Source organism: Rhinichthys klamathensis, unplaced genomic scaffold, assembly GCF_029890125.1.
Source record: "Rhinichthys klamathensis goyatoka isolate OS25496 unplaced genomic scaffold, OSU_Roscu_1.1 h1tg000281l_1, whole genome shotgun sequence".
Classification (NCBI taxonomy): domain Eukaryota; kingdom Metazoa; phylum Chordata; class Actinopteri; order Cypriniformes; family Leuciscidae; genus Rhinichthys; species Rhinichthys klamathensis.
The window spans coordinates 2,362,274-2,379,860 of NW_026606800.1; the positions used below are offsets into that span (position 1 = coordinate 2,362,274).

General features: G+C 38.0%; 2 protein-coding genes across 2 annotated transcripts; both read left to right on the forward strand.

Annotated features, from left to right (window-relative positions):
* The first annotated feature begins 3,942 nt into the window (after nucleotides 1–3,942).
* ttc32 (tetratricopeptide repeat domain 32) lies at nucleotides 3,943–4,953 on the forward strand. Its single transcript, XM_056269270.1, has 3 exons — nucleotides 3,943–4,106; nucleotides 4,286–4,452; nucleotides 4,694–4,953. The coding sequence occupies exons 1-3, from the start codon at nucleotides 3,991–3,993 to the stop codon at nucleotides 4,819–4,821; spliced, it is 411 nt and encodes a 136-aa protein (XP_056125245.1). The 5' UTR covers nucleotides 3,943–3,990; the 3' UTR covers nucleotides 4,822–4,953.
* Nucleotides 4,954–6,419: 1,466 nt separating this feature from the next.
* Nucleotides 6,420–12,334, forward strand: zpax1 (zona pellucida protein AX 1). The gene is made up of 21 exons (XM_056269488.1): nucleotides 6,420–6,475; nucleotides 6,562–6,656; nucleotides 6,756–6,851; nucleotides 6,939–7,063; nucleotides 7,135–7,275; nucleotides 7,359–7,466; nucleotides 7,538–7,702; nucleotides 7,775–7,871; nucleotides 8,082–8,299; nucleotides 8,370–8,523; nucleotides 8,756–8,964; nucleotides 9,034–9,151; nucleotides 9,237–9,436; nucleotides 9,508–9,622; nucleotides 9,731–9,900; nucleotides 9,972–10,084; nucleotides 10,172–10,302; nucleotides 11,069–11,258; nucleotides 11,806–11,944; nucleotides 12,011–12,113; nucleotides 12,217–12,334. Exons 1-21 carry the CDS (start codon nucleotides 6,453–6,455, stop codon nucleotides 12,291–12,293), a joined length of 2,787 nt encoding a protein of 928 aa, XP_056125463.1. The 5' UTR covers nucleotides 6,420–6,452; the 3' UTR covers nucleotides 12,294–12,334.
* The last annotated feature ends 5,253 nt before the right edge of the window (nucleotides 12,335–17,587 follow it).

The following is a 17,587-nucleotide window of genomic DNA, read 5'->3' on the forward strand; positions in this document are numbered from 1 at the left end:
TCATTACATTAAAACTTAAAATACCTTCAAATAACAGTCTCAAAGTCTCTTTGTCCGGTTCATAATATTTGCCTTGCTTTCATAGCACATGGTGTATTGAAACAGTACAGACAGACATCCCTATTGAAATCATTATCGCACAGTTTAGCTAGACAGACTATAGGTTTAACAGTAAGATGTCAAAAACCTGTCTGTCTGCAACCAATGTGAGATGTGCCTGAATCAATATCTTAAACATTACAGACTTTCAGTCTAGCCATAGACTAAACATAATCATATGAACTGCATGAAAAATTGTTCATGACAATTAAGCTGTGTGAGATTGTGACTTTAAGCCCACATATGGACTATACAAACATTTGAACATCCCACAAATTCAGACAGACTTAACTGAGAACATCAAGATCCCTCTCTCGCCCCAAATGAATCCCATCTAAAATCGATTCACAACCCCTTGGCATTGGAGCATTTTCAGTATCACATCAACTGATATTTCTCCATCACCTGTTAAAGCAAACAGAGAAAGTATTCATCTGGTTGCAAGGAGATGGTATGAAAGAGGTTTTTTTGGGGGTTTTTTTTGGAGAGGATTGATCAGTGCCCAGGCTTTGCTCACATTAGACTTAACGTGTTAATTCTCACAGCAAACACCAATATTTGGGTCAAAAGTGTGAGCAAAGATCATTCGGTTCTGTGCAAAATCCATCTATCAGAATATGAGGTCTCGAAGTTCAGTGAGATCTGGGTGAAGGTGCACCAGGCACCATTGGTGCTTTTCAAACTGTCCACCTTCTATGATTGCAACATATTTCTAATCTTTCAATTATGTCAGGTAGAGATCCGAAAGATCTGAAGCTTGCTAGGGTTGTTCCGCTATATAAAAAAGGGAGCAAATTAGAAGAGGGCAATTAAAGACCAGTTTTGATTTTGGGAGTTGTATCAAAAGTATTGGAGAAAATAATACAAGAGCAAATAAATAATTACATTAGTAATTCTGATTTGTTTTATGAATTGCAATCTGGTTTCAGAACATCTTATTCTACGGATACGTGTTTATTATATTTGACAGACTATTTAAGAAGAGAGATCGATTTGGGTTAACTCTGTGGCATGGTATTGTTAGACCTCCAGAAAGCATTTGACACCGTTGACCATCAGATCTTGCTGATTAAACTAAAAGCCCTAGGTTTTAACAGTATGGCATGTGAATGGATTCGATCATACTTGACTGAGAGGCATCAAAGAGTTGATATTAACAGCACTCTGTCTGAGCCTAGAGAAATAACATGTGGTGTGCCACAGGGTAGTGTCCTGGGTCCATTTTTGTTTCTCTTGTATATAAATCATATGAAATCTGTTTGCAATTGTAATCTTTTTCTCTAAGTGGATGATTCAGCCTTGGTGTTCTCCCATAAGGACAAAAAGTTATTGAGAACCATTTAAGTGATGAGTTAAAGGACATAAGCGAATGGCTAATAGAGAACAAACTGTCTTTGCATATAGGGAAAACTGAATCTATTCTATTTGGTTCAAAAATAAGGTTGAGTAGGACTCCTGAGCTCAGAATTTCTGTGGGTGGTACCCAGATTGAAGTTAAAAATGGCGTTAAATATTTAGGCTGTGATTTAGATAGTTCTTTGAGTGGACAAAGTATGGGTCAAAGGGTTATCACAAAAGTGAACCAAAGAATTACATTTCTGGCATGTCAAGCCCCGTTCACACTACACGCGACCAAGCGACGCGATACCATTCATTTCAATGGGGAGCTGGCGATTTCCGGCGACACGCGCGACAGCGACCGTTGGCGACCGGATGGGGCGTGTCTGGCGACGCGACAAAGTTGAGATCTGTTTAACTTTATGCAAATGAGGAGCGACTTTCGGGAGCGACAACCAATAGGAGCGGAGCGCGTATGATCCTTCTCCACATCATTGGATGTCATTCATAAAGGCAACCAGTAGTGGGAACTCCCACTAGCGGCCTCATCGCCAGCCACTGGCGACATGCAGCGACCAAGTCGCTTGTAGTGTGAACGGGGCTTAAGGCTCATTTTCTAAATAAAGAAACTCTAATAATGTTAGCAAATGCTGTGATTCAGCCACACTTCGATTATGCTTGTACTATAGTACAGCAGCACGCCCAAGAGGATAAAAGTTCAACTTCAAACGGCACAGAATAAATTAGTCAGGTTGATTTTCAACCTCAACAATAGGAACCATGTCGGCTCTTCTGAACTTAAGAATCTAAAATGGCTGACAGTCGAAAACAGGGTGAGACAGTTGAAACTGAGGTTAACACGAAAGATTTTGTATAGGAATGAGCCAAGGTATTTTAAAGATTATTTTAAGCTTATTAGGAACTCTCATAGCTACTCAACTGGCAGTGCTACAGACAAAGTAGCCTACCTTGTAGATTTAAGAGATGTTTTGGGCAAAACACCTTTTTGTACATGGCAGCAATGGAATGGAATAACCTCCCAGTAAGCCAGTCAGATCGCTGTTTTAATCGAGCATGTGGTGAATGGTTGCTAAATGCTAATTCGATTTAGTTTTATGTAGTTGTTAGGAATATTTATAATTTTAGTGTAGGCCTATGTATTTGTGTTTTATTTTGTATTTGGATGTAGTTGAGTGTACAAGGTAGGCTACTTTTTAGTCATCTGTAGCTTGCCTGGCCATCTTTATCAGACTACAACGAGGACCACAATGGAAATAAGTTTGTAACTTTCTTGAGTTATCCTCGACAGTTCTGATAAATGTATAATGTCACTGTGATGCCATCTTGTTATGCATTTATTTTTTTACTGTCTAATAAATCAAATACATTTTTTTTTTTAAACATGAGACATTCACAATCAAGTAGGCTACACAGCGGCCAGTATTTCTGCTGTCTGAATCTTGACTGGCACACTTTGCTGGTCATAAATTATCCTATTCCCTTCAAAGCATTCTATACACATATTTCTTCCACTTGCATCTCAAACCATCTATTCTGTCAGAGACTGGTTGAAAAACAAGTCTGGTAAAGATTTTCACATCCTAACCTCACGGGTAAGCATGGAGCTGAGAAATTCCCCAGCAAGTTAAAAACGTTAGGCATAAAAAAAGTTATGCTGAAAGACAGTAGGCTATATTGACATAACCAGGGGTGAATTTCTGTGCTAGACACCTCACAGAAATATTTTGCACATGCATTTCTTAGAAGTAAAATTACCAGATGCCAACAACATTAGACCTCAATGTTACTTTGAACGTTCACACTTTATATTGGTGGTCAAATACAGTTTTAAGATGGTGCAAAGCAATACTCCAGCTCAGAAGGGGACGCTCGCATATCGCTAACGTACAGAAACATCACACGATCTAACTCTCATGAATATTAATTACGTTCAGTAACTGTACGTTCCAGAAAACATAGAGGTGTATACGTAGAACTCACATTCCGCTCCAGACACGTCGGCGCTCCCGCCATCTTGGAACGGTGAGCGTTTCGTTACTCACATTAAGAATCAATGATGCCACAACATTGCACAGCTTCTGGTTTTGAAATCGCCAATATTTATATTCCCGAAGAAATGGGATAACCTTTCACATGTGAGCATGTGTTTGGTTTGTGTTTTTATATATTATCTCAATAGTTTTTTTTACTTTATTACTTTTTAGTGTTTTTACTTTTACTATAGTAACTTTTTAATGTTGTGTTAGCTAATGCCTACGTCTTGTATTGTGTTAGTTTAGCAAAATCATCTGTTTAAGTCTTTTACAGATAGGCTATAGATAGTATGCGTGTAGCCTATATGATAAACGGTTGCAGACGCTGTCAACAAGCTCTCGAGTGTTGTGTTCACGGACCGGCTTTGACCGTTCCAATATGGCGGACAGCCACTAATAAGGCATCTAGCCTATGTTGCATATTTCTATGCCATAAAAAGTGTAAAACAAGTACGCAATAATTAATATTCATGAGTTGACTGTCGCCACAGCGCGTCTCATGGAGGACAGCGAGCTCATAATCCTACAAAAAGCACATGATGAGTTCAACAGTAAGAATTTTAAACGAGCAGAGGAAATATACACACAATTCATCGAGTCCTGCACCACATCCAGGTATTAATGACTATAATTTAATGTGAATAAATTAGTTAGAAGGAAACTGCCAGTGTAAACATTAGCACAGTCTACATGTAAACTGTCAAGTACAGACATCAAATACTATGATTAGCTTGTCATTGAGTTGGTTAAGATAATTTGTTTGCACTAAAAATCACATGTTTTATATATTCTAGAGACTGTAATGCTCATGATTTGGCCATCGCCTATAATAATCGAGGGCAGGTGAAGTATCTCAGGGTGGATTTCTATGAAGCCATGGATGACTATACTTCGGCCATACAGATCAACAGCCAGTTTGAAGTGCCACTATATAACAGAGGATTGATACATTATAGATTAGGTAGGTACAAAGTTTAACCATAAGGCTGTAGATTAAGTATTTTCCTCATGCATCCAACCTTGCTTGTGACTTATATAATATATATAACGTTACATGCTAAATGGGGCACCATCCAGACTAGTTTAAACTACCTCAGCCATCCAACCAGTTAAACTTTGTTTTGTCCAGAGCATTATTTCTGTCAATCTTTTGTGTTCCACTAAGGGGTGCTGTATGATTTTAGTGTGTTTTTCTTCCCAAGGCTTTTTCAAGGAGGCTGAGAGTGACTTTAGGAGAGCCCTGGAGCTGAATCCTGGTTTTAAAGATGCTAAAGAAAGTTTGAGTCAGACACTCCTGGACAGTGAAGAAAAGTGGAACAGAGGCTACTGATGAGAGCTATTCATTAAATTTTACATTTCTCATCTGAACCAAGTTGTTTGAACTGTTGAGTCAACAGTGTTATATTGTCATTGACAATCAATAGAAACTGATGGTGCTGTCATCAGTTTAAGTAACATTCAAAAATGTTTTGTTTCTGTATGTATACTGAGTTTTTTTTGGCAATTACAAATCCTGCTAGCAGTCCTTCAAACTTTGTCCAGTCCTGTTGGTCACAGCTCAAGATGTGAGTGAATACTGTTCTGAATAAAATGCATGACAGTGTACATTTCAGAGTACTTTGAATAGTTGTTTATTTCACAATCTAAGGTTCCTACATGTTTTCCATTTCAAAATTCCATACTTTAACAGACTGAAATGTCCAGACATCCTACCAAACAATTTCCAGACCATATTTAACATAGATGGTTCATACAGCATTATATTTGGTAGAAGTCACCTGTAAATGGTTTTGTTTTCTCTTGTTTTTTTCCACTGGTTTTCTTGAAGTGATAATATTTTTACATAAGAAGAAACCTCAAATGCTTTATTACCTGTGTATATTCACCTCTGACACATCAGTTTGATACTGTAAATGTGGTTTGACGTTGCACATTCACCAAACTTCAAAGTACAGTCTGATTTAGATGATTCTTTGCTCCTTTATCTGTTGCTGGTTTGAGTGACACGCACATTCGTTTAGTGAAGTTCAAAATAGACTCGCAGTTTTGTGTAATGTGAACCTTAAATTCATTCAGTTGTAATTGACAATCAAACAATCACAACAATGTTACCAAGAATACACTGCTTGTATGATGCATTTATTTTTTAGATATTCTTAGGGAATTCTTATATACTTTAGGGAACTGAATAGGAGCAATAGTCTAGAAACAAATTATTTTTCCATACACTGTTTTCTTTTTTCCATACTTATCCAGACCTGGAACCTTTTCCAAACTGCAGAACCCTGTCAATCACAAGTGGTGCAATAATTATGCGTATATATATTTTTTTTTTAATAAACATGTTCTTTCAAATTTGCATTTTACCTATATTTATGCTTTTTGTTATTTTGTTAAAATACATTTTGTTGAATTTTACAAGACATTTCAAGAATATGACTGGTGCAGATATAACTCCAAAATAAAAAAAAAGTGTATTTGTTATTTTTTGGGGGGGATTTTGTACTATTTAGGTAAACTTTACTTTAGGAATTCTTTATTTTAGGTATTCTCAAATTATATTAAATACCACAAAGGAAAAACTGCTCGTCACTGCTATTACTTGTAGCCTGCAGTACCTAACTAAAATGTACATTTATTTAACCTTCTCAGAAGCCTGTACTGTTCCTAGAAATATAATATTTTATTGCAACGATCATTGGCTGGGCTCAGCTTTCATTCAGTAATGGTGAGAGGGATTCCTCCCTCTAAATACTGCAGCATAATAGTTAACTCATGACACCTGTTCTTTAGATGATGATGATTATGAGCATCACCTGTGCACTATATTGGTTTCTTTATGCATTTCCTTTCAAATAGCTTCACAAGTCTTACTTTCAGTGCCTGAGCTTGAGAGCTTTACATTTTGGTGGTTATAATACATCTAGTCCACCCGATAACAGAGGACTGTTTTGAGCAAAGATGCCATGGCTTTCTGGGATTTGGTAAATTATAATCTGTGTTAAGAATGTATTGTTGCTGCTGTATTTTTTTTAAATCCAGTTCTTTAATGTTTTTCATTCTCTTTCAGTACTTTGTGGTTGTTGGGGTTTGTGGTTTTGGCACAAAACTTCAATGTTGTATCACCACAGAAAAATGTGATTCCAGCACAGAATTTCAACCAAAGTATGTTTTGTATGCATGTATATATTGTTTAGGTGTGTTGGTCACAATTACCACTAATGTCCACTTTCCCTCTGTTTCTCTTAAATTAAATTTTTTCAGGAACAGGATTGAAAACCGATTGTCTGGGAAGTTATATGCGGCTAACAGTAGATAAATCTCTAGCTTTTGGAAGTCTGGTTGAATTTGATGTCATGAGTAAGTTGCCAGTAATTAGTTATATTGCCAAGCAAGATGATTGTAATCTATATTCATGTTTTAACTTTGTACTTTTTTCCTTTTCAGATGGCTCCCAAATTGAACCTTTAACTCCAAGCCTGGCTTCTAAATGTGGCTTTAGTATAGACTCTGATCCCTGGGGTAACTACAGAGTCTTTGCATCTCTCTTCAACTGTTTTGCAGAGAATGAGGTAATTGGCTCTCTTTGGCCTTAAAAACAATTGCTGTATTTTACTGTCTTTCACTTCTGTCTCCATTTCAGGATGATCACCTGTTTGATATTAACATGCGTGTCCGAGTGCGTGGTGTCAAAGCGGAACAAGACGTCTTTCAGGTGGAGAAGACCTGTACACATGACCAGTGGGCCCCCCGTGAAGTTCTTTGCGATCGGAATTATATGGAGGTAAATCCTTGTCTTAAGCTATGCCACAAAAACATCTAGCACTAGTGGTCTTAAGATATCTGAACAAGGTACTTTCCTCCTAGGTTTCCGTTAACCGATTGCCGGGAGAAATTACAGCCATGCGTAGGCAGCCAAAGATGGCTGAAAGGCAAGCAAAGGGTGATTACCAGTGGCCTGATACAGTTTCTGAGGTATGGAGAATCAGTTCTTGTTTTGTGTCTTTGCACATGCAGCTTTGTCATGTGCACTTCTCACCTTCCAGGCTATTACTTCAAAATACAACATCTGGCGGATGGTGTTTTTTACGCCAAAACAAAAAGCCATGGTGTTGGAAGATGCCCTAAAGGCAGGATATGGAGTAATAACAACCAAGTCTCGATTGGTGCTACGAAGTGGTTTTGACATGCCTGAGACCTATGTAGAAAATGTGAGTAGGAACTCTAGTTAATTCATTTATTTGCTTAGAGCTAATGTTTGAGCTGTTGTACATGCTCTACAGGTGAATGGAATACCAATGAAGGTGATAAAGGTGACTACCTACTTCAAGAGACAATGGTCCGTAACCATGTTGGATACTGTTGCTGCATGTCCAGTTGGTATGTCTGACAACACATTTGAATCAATATTTGCAGAGTCCTTTGTTCCTTGTCCTGTAGAGCCACTTTCTTTCCTGAAGTGTTAGTTCCAATTAAATGCATCCAAGTTCACTTGAAGGATTTGGTTACAACACACCTAACTGTAATTTTCAAGTAAGTGGATCTTCAAAACCAGGATGGAGGAACCCTGATCTATTGCTTTACTTACAGGTGGCCTTTCTTTTACCGATGAAATGATCACCTGGTACTTCCCCCGAGTTAATCCATTAATGACTTCTACTGAGGCCAATATTCTTGGGATGTTCATGGGAATTGATGGAAGTCAAATAGACTCTGCGCAAATGGCCACTAGAGGATATATCTTGACAATAGAAGGCAATAATATTGTAATGAAAATACCAATTGGTGGACCAGATGGCTACTACAAGGTTGGTTTTCTTTCTTGAATTTGACCACTTTAAGTCTTGAGCTTAAGCTAATGGTTATATCCTGTTATAGAGTCATGCTGTAGATAACCAGTACAACATAAGATACTACATCGAGCCAATGCTGCAGTTACTGTGGAGTGAGGGAGGCATGGATTCTACTAAATACAGAGTCCTCTTCCCCATCAAGACTCCTTTCATGCCTAGACCACCCCAATTTGTTGACCGTGAGTGTTGTGGGTTCTTTGACATCCCAAGCAGTGTAATATTTGTGCCGCAAGTAGCATTGCAAAGTGTATTTTTCCAGACAAGGTTCACTTTTTTTCTGTTGAACGTGTAGTCCTTACTTGCACCATCGCTACATACTCTAGCTGCATTTTCATTTGGTGTAGCAGAAGTCGTTGTGGTGGTTTTATCATTTGTTTAATGGCTTGTTGCTTAACTTTCATTCCCTTGTAGTCACTGATGTAGACAAAAGGATGTTTGATGTGATCCTGGGTCCTTTCCTTTATGACGTCGAGTTGGTAAACATCACCTTTTCCGCTGGAGTCCTTACTTTGGCAGAGGCCAATGTGAGGGGATTCAACATACAGGAACAGCGCTTTCAAAATGGCTCCAAGGCGTTTAGACTTCAAGTCCCCTTCTCTGATTCTTTTGTTGTTAGAACTGTGAGTGTCTATAATTCAGTGGGGCTGTTTTATTATGGCTGTTTCTGATCTGCATTTGTTTCATTGCAGCAAACTGATTTGCTGCTTACGGTTTATAATCTTCGCCTTGTCTACGGTTTTATGATCTTCCCTGAATCAATTTCATTCTCCTACATTGCAACGGTTGACGTAACCCTTCAAGATATCAGTAAGTAACAACTTGGGTATCTGAAGTCATCTCACAAATACTGAAGCGATTTGTTTTTGTTGCTAATGAATTGTTCCCCATCCAGCTCTCCCAACTGTGGGTGGATCCTGTGATAAGGAAAAGTTCTACATAACGATTTCATATGGAAATCTGGGCAAAAACTTTAATATTATGCTGGGAAAGCGTGACCTGACACCAGACCTGAGTGCAGAGTATGACATAAAGGAGAACGTTAGTCACATGAGCTTGGTGGTGCCTTTCCTAGCATTTGATGTTGCGTTTGAGGTATGACTTCCCTTTGTTACCTTCTGTTGTATACTTTGCTGTGTCTTGAAGTGTCTCGCTTTACTTTGCAGCTGATGTACCCATCATCCTTGAGGGCACGGCTTGATGTGTTGCTTTGGGAGCCCGTCAACAAATGGACCCTTAGTGATTTCTCCCTGGCTTGCAATTTTCCCATGACCATGACTGGTATGTTTTTTTTGCATGGTCTTCTTACAAGTTATGAACTTTTAACAGACACTTTCCATTGAATTTTGCCTAGAGAATAACCATTGTTTTGGCTTGACCTTTTCCCAGAGTGTTTTAGCAATGGCTCCATGTCAGCCCTTGCAGTAAAGGTAGAATCTGTACCCCAGCTTAACCCCAGTCAACTTACCCTGAGAGATCACTCATGCAGACCCAAATTCAGCAACGACCGCTTTGCCTACTTCTCTTATGACGCAAACGGTTGTGGAACCACTAGAAAGGTATGGAGTTGACACTTTATTTGTCATAGTAATAAATGAACACCCCTCTTATGCTCCTGTCTCTCCCCCAGTTTTATGATGGTGTCATGATGTATCAGAATGAAATCATTTTGGGTAACGGGCCACCAGTTTACCAGCAGGGTAAAAGTGGAGTAACCACTCTACCTCCTGATCCAGAGTATCGGTGAGATGGACTATACAATAGTTTATGTATATCATGCCTGCTAATTGATGTCTTTGAAATTTTGAAGTGTGCTCTTCTCATTGTTAGAGTGACCGTGTCCTGCTTTTACACGCTAAATGATACCCAGACGATTGCGTTTTTCACAAAGCCGCGGGAAAATGAACCTTTGCCGGAGACTGGTTTTGGGGAGCTGCATGTTGTACTGAGACTTGCTTTGGGTATGCTAGAATACTTTAACTTAAATGCCATCTGCTTAAAGACCCAGATATACTCTCAGTGAAGCTTGAAGTTTTGCATTGTTATACAGTTACTGAACGTCCTACTCCTGCCCACTCGGAGCGGTGTTTAGATAATTTAAATGGGTGCTGTGCACTTTCTTCAAAGACAAAAAACAGTGGTGAGAGAACTGCAGTTAAAGCATCTGATCATAGCAATGTGCAGATGTTTGCATGAGCGCTGCAACTCATCAAATGTATATACCAATTATCACTTTCAGCTAAAATAACTTAATCTTCCCATGTGTTCATAAATTCACTGGCCTCAATGGACTGAAAAGAATATCCGCAAAGCCTCAGAGCACACTTATTACACAATTGACATGGACCAATGATAGTTTAAGGGTTCACTCTAAATGGTTGACATCTTGGTAAGGGGTTTCAAACTCTCGAAACTTAGTTTTGGCCTGATTTGGTTTGAAATGTCACCAGTTCTTGTTCGCTTGCAGTTTATCTGGGCCTTAAGGCTGCTATGATGGTGTATCCACTCTGTAGTAGCTAATGCTAAACTCTTTAAATGGTAAATTGTGGTTCAATCACACATTGAAGCCATTTTGTTTTTATTTAATACTGACCATTTTGTGATCAAATTGCCCAAAACCAGGGTTAATATCAGGTGAAAAGGTCTCTTGGACAATTGAAAAATGGATGGTTAACTTCAGATGTGATCATGGATCATGTTGCTTTTTTCTTCTCTCCCTCCACCCAGATGGATCTTATAATAATTTCTATGCAGAGGAGGATTACCCAGTTGTACAGTACTTAAGAAGTCCTCTGTTCTTTGAGGTGGTGCTGCTTCGGTCCACTGATCCTCAGATAGAACTAGTTTTGGAGAGTTGTTGGGCTACTCTGAAAGAAGACCGGATTTCTACTCCAAGATGGGACTTGATTGTAGATGGGTAATTTGTTTTTTATCTAATTGACCTCTTGCTAAGTATTCCATATTAAATGTTACCCATCAGAACTACCAAAACAACTCAAGAAATAAAGGTTTGAATAATGAGGACAGCTACTACCAAAGTCTATAAAAATCCTGTGTTTGGCAGGTTTTAAACAATTTAAGTTTTATCCAAAAAACATTGCCAGAGGTCGTCTCCTCATCGTTCCATCACAAATTAACATTTATACCATGATGTTTGAAGTGTTAGACAATTCTTTACACTTACACTATTGTTCATGTTGACTGCTGCCCACTCAACATGAACTCATCTAAAACTGAGTTGGAAGTTCCCTTTCCCAGTGAATGTTGCAATGCATGCAACTGAGGCAATTTTATGTATACCTTTAAATGCAATGCAAGGTGCATAAAAGCATTTGTCAAGTGCACTTTTTTTTTCTTTTTTTTTTTTTTTCTTTTTGAGCAAGTGACTTGCTGAAGAGCAGGGCCTTGGAAAAGGACTTTAAAATCTGCTTTGTTTGCATTCAATTTGTCTTTGATTTTGACAGCTGTGTGAATCTGGCTGACAATTACGAGACCATTTTCCACCCTGTGACTCCTGGTGGGGTTCCGTACCCATCTCACGTGAAACACTTTGAAATCAAGATGTTTACTTTTGTGCAGAATCATGTCATGCTCCAAGATCAGGTATTTATATCTTATCTGAGAAGTGGTTGTGCACTAGGCTGTATTACTGAGACTACTCCTCTACAGATTTATGTACACTGTGATGCTGTGCTCTGTGATGCCAATCAGAATGACGGAATCTGTAAGAGACTGTGTCCATCTCCCATTCCTTTAAAAACCGGAAATAAAGGTATGCTTTCACTGACTTTTTAAAAATTGAATCCAGTATGCTAAACTGTCTATTGGTTTGCGGAGTTTGTCCGAACTAACTTATTTCTTCCCCATGTAACCAGTACGAAGAGATGCTACTAATGACCAGAACCAGAAAGCGCAGCTGTCAACAGGCAAAATTCTGCTCTCTGCCTCTTAGTCCATTGATTTTGCAACCTTAATAAAGTCTTTCAAAAAAGCCTTTTATCTTTGTGTCCTGCAGTTTGTCAATTTCAGCCTAACTGAGGCTTTTTATGAAGCTGACTGGTTAAACAATGTGAGAATAACTGCTAAAGTTAAACCAAATGTGTGGTTTCAATTGCTCAAGTTGTGCAAAAACAAAAGGGTCTAAATATTAATCAACACATCTGCCTACTTAAGAAATACTTTTTTATTTATTTATTAGAATTCAGGCAGTTGCACCACACATTTTTACTTTATTCCCACCCACCAAAAAATGTGAACTTATAGTAAACTAGAAATCTTTTAAGATTGGCTTTTTGAATAAAAATTAACCATTTTATGCCTCGTTTCCACTGAGTGGTACGGTACAGTTCGGTTCGGTACGCAATTATTTGCGTTTCCACTGTCAAAAGTTGTGAATGGTACCAAAAAGCCGAACCGTACCGTACCACTTTTTGGGTACCCTTCCGTTGGGGTCCTAGCACAGTGGTACGGTACTAAAAGGTGGAGCTAGACTCACTGCAGAACGGTGATTGGTTGACAGAGTATCGTCACTTGCGCGTGCTACAAGGGCATTAGAAGCATAGTTAAAATATAATACTACTGTTATTGTGTCACGAAATGTAGTTAAGAGTTTTTCAGGCGAGAAAGTAGTTTTTTACAGCTCAAATCTGTGGTTTATTTATAGATTTATGATCATTTGAAGATCCATTCCAAGCAATCACCGGGTGCTCGGCGCTCAAGTACCCCGCCTGGAGCAGCCTTTCCCCGGCTAGCCGTTCTGATGTTTGCCGCTGACTCTGACGTCTTTGTACAGTGGTTAAAGATGAGATATAATTCGTCTTGTACAGACCTAACAGGCGATCTTTGGTCTCGTGAATCTATAATTCGTTCCCTGGCCAATAGTTTTGGCAGAAGGCTAAGTGAAGTTTCATATAGGCTATTTGAGCGCTGAATTTGTATATTTGACTGAATTGTTTGCTTTGTGATTAAAGCTTTACTGTATATATTTTTGTACCTTTTACTTATACTTTTATAATGGCTATTATTATAAAACTGAAATTCACCAAAAATAGATAGTTTTGTCATTTATTTTATTTTATTACAAGATCATCTGTAATGTTGTTTATTGCAACATTTGTACCAATGCAATATGCAATTCATTGCCTGGAATATGTTTAATATTTTTAAATTTAAACGAAAAGAGGCAGGATTGTGTTTTATATTTAGTTTTGTTATAAATATAACGTTACATACATGCAGTGAATATAATCAATAGGCTATGCGTTGCCTGAACCACATTTGTGTGCTTATAATGTTTAAAATGTATTTAAATTAAATCGAAAAGAAGCAGAGTGGTGTTTTATAACATATTTCGTTTTATTGTTGCCTAAAATGTACATAACCGGAGTAGCAGAGCGAGCTGAGTGGCGCATTCAAGAAAGCGCTGTTCCATCAGCAGAATTACTGGACTCGCGTCCTCGGGATCATTCTCCTGAGTCGGACTTTGCGTGGCTACTTGGTATTGAGAAACGCCTAATGCCAGCGCTTGTTTCTTGTGACAAACATCCCGAGAAGCAAGAACAAGATCTGCTGTCTGTCATCCATTGTTGTTTACTATGTCGCTTTTGTTCGCGCGAAAATGACGTCGATCGCTTCTCCGGCATACACCACGCCTATCAAGTAGGGTACTGTTGGCAGTGGAAACGCGAGCCCCGATCATGGTTTAGCGACCCGACCCGAACCGTACCGTACTGAACCGTACCGTACCACTCAGTGGAAACGAGGCATTATTGAACCATTTATTCTATATTTCAATGCAATATAACACTTCATTTGCAACTCTTTGGTCCACTTTAGGTTGGTGCTCTTGAGCTGATGGCACAGCTCTGATCTTTTGAGTTTAAGTGTTTTAAAAAGACAGCCCAGCTCTTAACACGGGTCAATTTGAGATGAAAAGCTCAGTTGTGTTTATGGAATGTTAGTGGTTGGAATAGTGGCAATGTCTGACTAGATTTGCTTGGAAAAGCAGTGGTGATGGAAAAAGCACTGACAGAAAACCAAGCTATGTGCTGAAATTGGACTGGACTGGAGATGTTTAATAAAATTAGATTGCTAAACCTTTTCTGTGCTGCATGCTTTTATAAAGTTTTTTTTTTGTAGCATGCAAAATAATTTACATAGTAATAAGATTTCACATGTTACTCTTACTTTTTTTTTCTTTTTTTAAGTGTAGTCGGTGAGCATGACATGACTTTCAAAAACATTGAAGTGCGTGGTTGGTAAGAATCATTATTTACATGCATACATATATCCATGCATCATACATACATCCATACATGCATACTTGCCAGGCAGTGATCATGCATTTGATAACTCCTGTGTATCAGGGAAAAAAAGTACAAGTTTATGAGTTTGGAGGAACTTAGCCATGTTCAGACTGCCAGCAAAAATCTGATTTTTTGCATATACAGATGTTTTTGAAAGTCTGGACCGCAAAACAATTTTTTTTTAATTTTTTTTAAAAAGATATTTCAGTCTGGCTGCTTAAATCGGATTTTAAACTTTTTTGTCAAATTGCATCTATTCCGAAGCAGAAAGTCTCTTAACGCGACACACAATAACATCCAAACTGGTGATAGAAATGCCGGTTTGTCCAAAGATTTCCTCGAGTTCTGCATTGGTACCTGACAGGGCGTGTATTTGGAAAGCGAGATGATGCACCTCCATTTTTCATGCATGCATTTTAAAAGTCTTGTCACAAACGTGGGTACGCCTACCTACGTCGTTACTAAAGCAACCTAAGATAGGTTGGTTATGTCTAGGCAAACAAATCTTATTTGATCACATGCAATTAATATTGCACCTGATATGATTTCCCTGCAGTCTGAACATAGCCTTAGTGTCGATATGTGAAAAGGTCATTTTTGCTGTTTTACCAAAACAGCACTTTTTCTTTTTTTTCCCTTCAACGATTCTTTTTTTGTATACTAATATAAGTTACAGCTTTTTCTAATTGTGTGTAGCCCACTTCCTGTTATGCTTCTTGCAAAAGGGAATCACTTAAACTGAGGTTAAAACTGGGGCTTTGAAGAGGTTTTAAATGTTTGTTTAAAAGGTGAAGCACCTTATTTGTATGTGTGTTGGGAGTGGAGACCTTCACACTTCTGCACTTATCTTTGCTGAAGTGTGGTCTGGGTGCCAGACTTATGACAGTGACACTTCCTATTCCGCCTAATGTACCTTTCACTTCTGGGTGGTGCATTTATAGCCTATTTTTGTTTATTGTATAAAATGATCTTGCTTACCATTTCAAATCAGTTTTGTTCATATTGTGATATTACAAATAGCAGAAATGGGAGCAAAAGTTGTGATGCTGCCTTATTGGCCATTAAATTTCAAATGCTCAACAAATTCCTTCAAAAGATTTGACGTATGTTTGTTGATCGTCTCATATATCTTTATTGCAAAGTCTTAAATGTAACAATGCAGATTAGAAGAGAAAAGCTTGACTGTGGGGTGAAGGGACATACTGGAGGAATAAAAGCTTAGGAAGCTGAGTGAAAACAAAAGGAAGTCATTAGTCAGAGCTGAATAAAACACTGAAGTGTTGGAAACACATGGAGCCTCCTTTTCAGACACACCTCTGACAACATCTGTCTGTAAGCACTGCTTGCTCGTATATTGATATTTATTATCTATTTTCTGCTTTCCCCTTTAAAAGTGATTTTGGGCAGCCACTGGTTATAAAAATGTATTGAATATTGAGAAAGATATATTAGAGAGGAAACACTTGATCCCAAACTGGTGTCCGTGTTGGAAGTGAGCATGTTGTGTGATTTTTGTTGGGAGATTCATATTGTAAATATGTTCCTTACGCTACATTTTAGAGTGTAAACAAGTGTTAGACTTTGGGAGGGTTAGGAAATATTGTACAAGCCTCACAGAACAGCAAATTCTCCTTCATGAAATTTCAGTCTCATACTTTTGTGATGCATTTTTTTTTTGCTACCATTTTATGTTGATTGTACATTTATCAACCTGCTACATTTTTATACTGTTGTGGATTGTTAGGGTTATAATATAGTATAATATAAATTGAATGCAACACATTGTACTTTAATCCACTTGCGTTTTTGAATCATTCACACACATTAATATCCGAACATTTCAGAGGTTTTGATGAACATTTTATAAGTGGTTGCACTTGCATTGTCTCAGGGATTGTTTAAATGTAACATAAGAACTACATTTATCTCATGGAGGCGAAATAAACAGCAATAATTATTAGTAGGTTTGCATTATTCCATTGTCTGAATAAAAAAATAGACATACTTTGATTAAATGAATACAAAAATGTGTTCTCTTTGAAGGATATAGGCCTGGTTCCACAGACAGGGTTTAGATTAAGCCAGGATTAGGCCTTATTTCAATAAGGACATTTAAGCAGCTTCTATAAACGTGCCTTCGAAAAAAAACATACTGGTGTGAATCTTGAGACAAAACAATGGCACAGATATATTTTAAGATATGTCAGTGCAAGTTGCTTTCAGTTAAAACAGCTCAAATATGCATTTTAGTCAAAGACTAGCTTAAGCCATGCCTGTGAAACCGGGGGATGATTTATTAAACAGAAAACTTTTTTAAATTATAGTTCGATTAGTCGATTCAAGTTTTTTTTTTTACATTTAAAAAGTAAGAGAGAAGGAAAAACTCTAGACAAATGTCTAGACAAATGATGCCAACAAATTTGTGACATTAAGGGCAAAATGTCCCTCGCTAATCCCTCTGTCTATGGAGGTATTTTGGAGGTGAGAAAGCTTTGTCTATCAAAGATGGCAGCCGATGTGTTAATGGCTGATCATTAGCTGCTGCTGCTGGCTGCATCAAAAGACACAGCCTTATGTTTGATGTTTCCAGATGGTGATATTTATGAATAGGTGAGTTAATCATTGTGGCCCTGGATCTGATCAAAGTTAAAAATGTTCATCTAGTGGAGGCATTTAAAACAAGACAAAAGAGTATTAAAGGAGTGCATACATTAGCATTATTGCAAAAGTACAGCAAATGTGTTTAGTTTAGTTTATTGTCATTTCACAAGTATTCAGCAGAGCGACTGTTTGGACCTGCGTCGTCTGTTTTAAGAAAACCTGTCTGAATCATTGTCAGATTACATGAAGTCTTTACATGAACTCTACAGGTTCTTCTCAGATGAGGGTTAAAATCCAGGCCAAAGTTATCTGACACGTGCTTTTTCCAATGCATTCAATG

Bases quoted from the DNA above. Each gene is read 5' to 3' on its own strand.
- ttc32 (XM_056269270.1), top strand. From the start codon at position 3,991: ATGGAGGACAGCGAGCTCATAATCCTACAAAAAGCACATGATGAGTTC. The intron at 4,107-4,285 runs GTATTAATGACT...TATATATTCTAG, and splicing joins GAGTCCTGCACCACATCCAG to AGACTGTAATGCTCATGATT. The intron at 4,453-4,693 runs GTAGGTACAAAG...TTTCTTCCCAAG, and splicing joins ATTGATACATTATAGATTAG to GCTTTTTCAAGGAGGCTGAG.
- zpax1 (XM_056269488.1), top strand. From the start codon at position 6,453: ATGCCATGGCTTTCTGGGATTTG. The intron at 6,657-6,755 runs GTATGTTTTGTA...AAATTTTTTCAG, and splicing joins AGCACAGAATTTCAACCAAA to GAACAGGATTGAAAACCGAT. The intron at 9,152-9,236 runs GTAAGTAACAAC...TTCCCCATCCAG, and splicing joins CGTAACCCTTCAAGATATCA to CTCTCCCAACTGTGGGTGGA.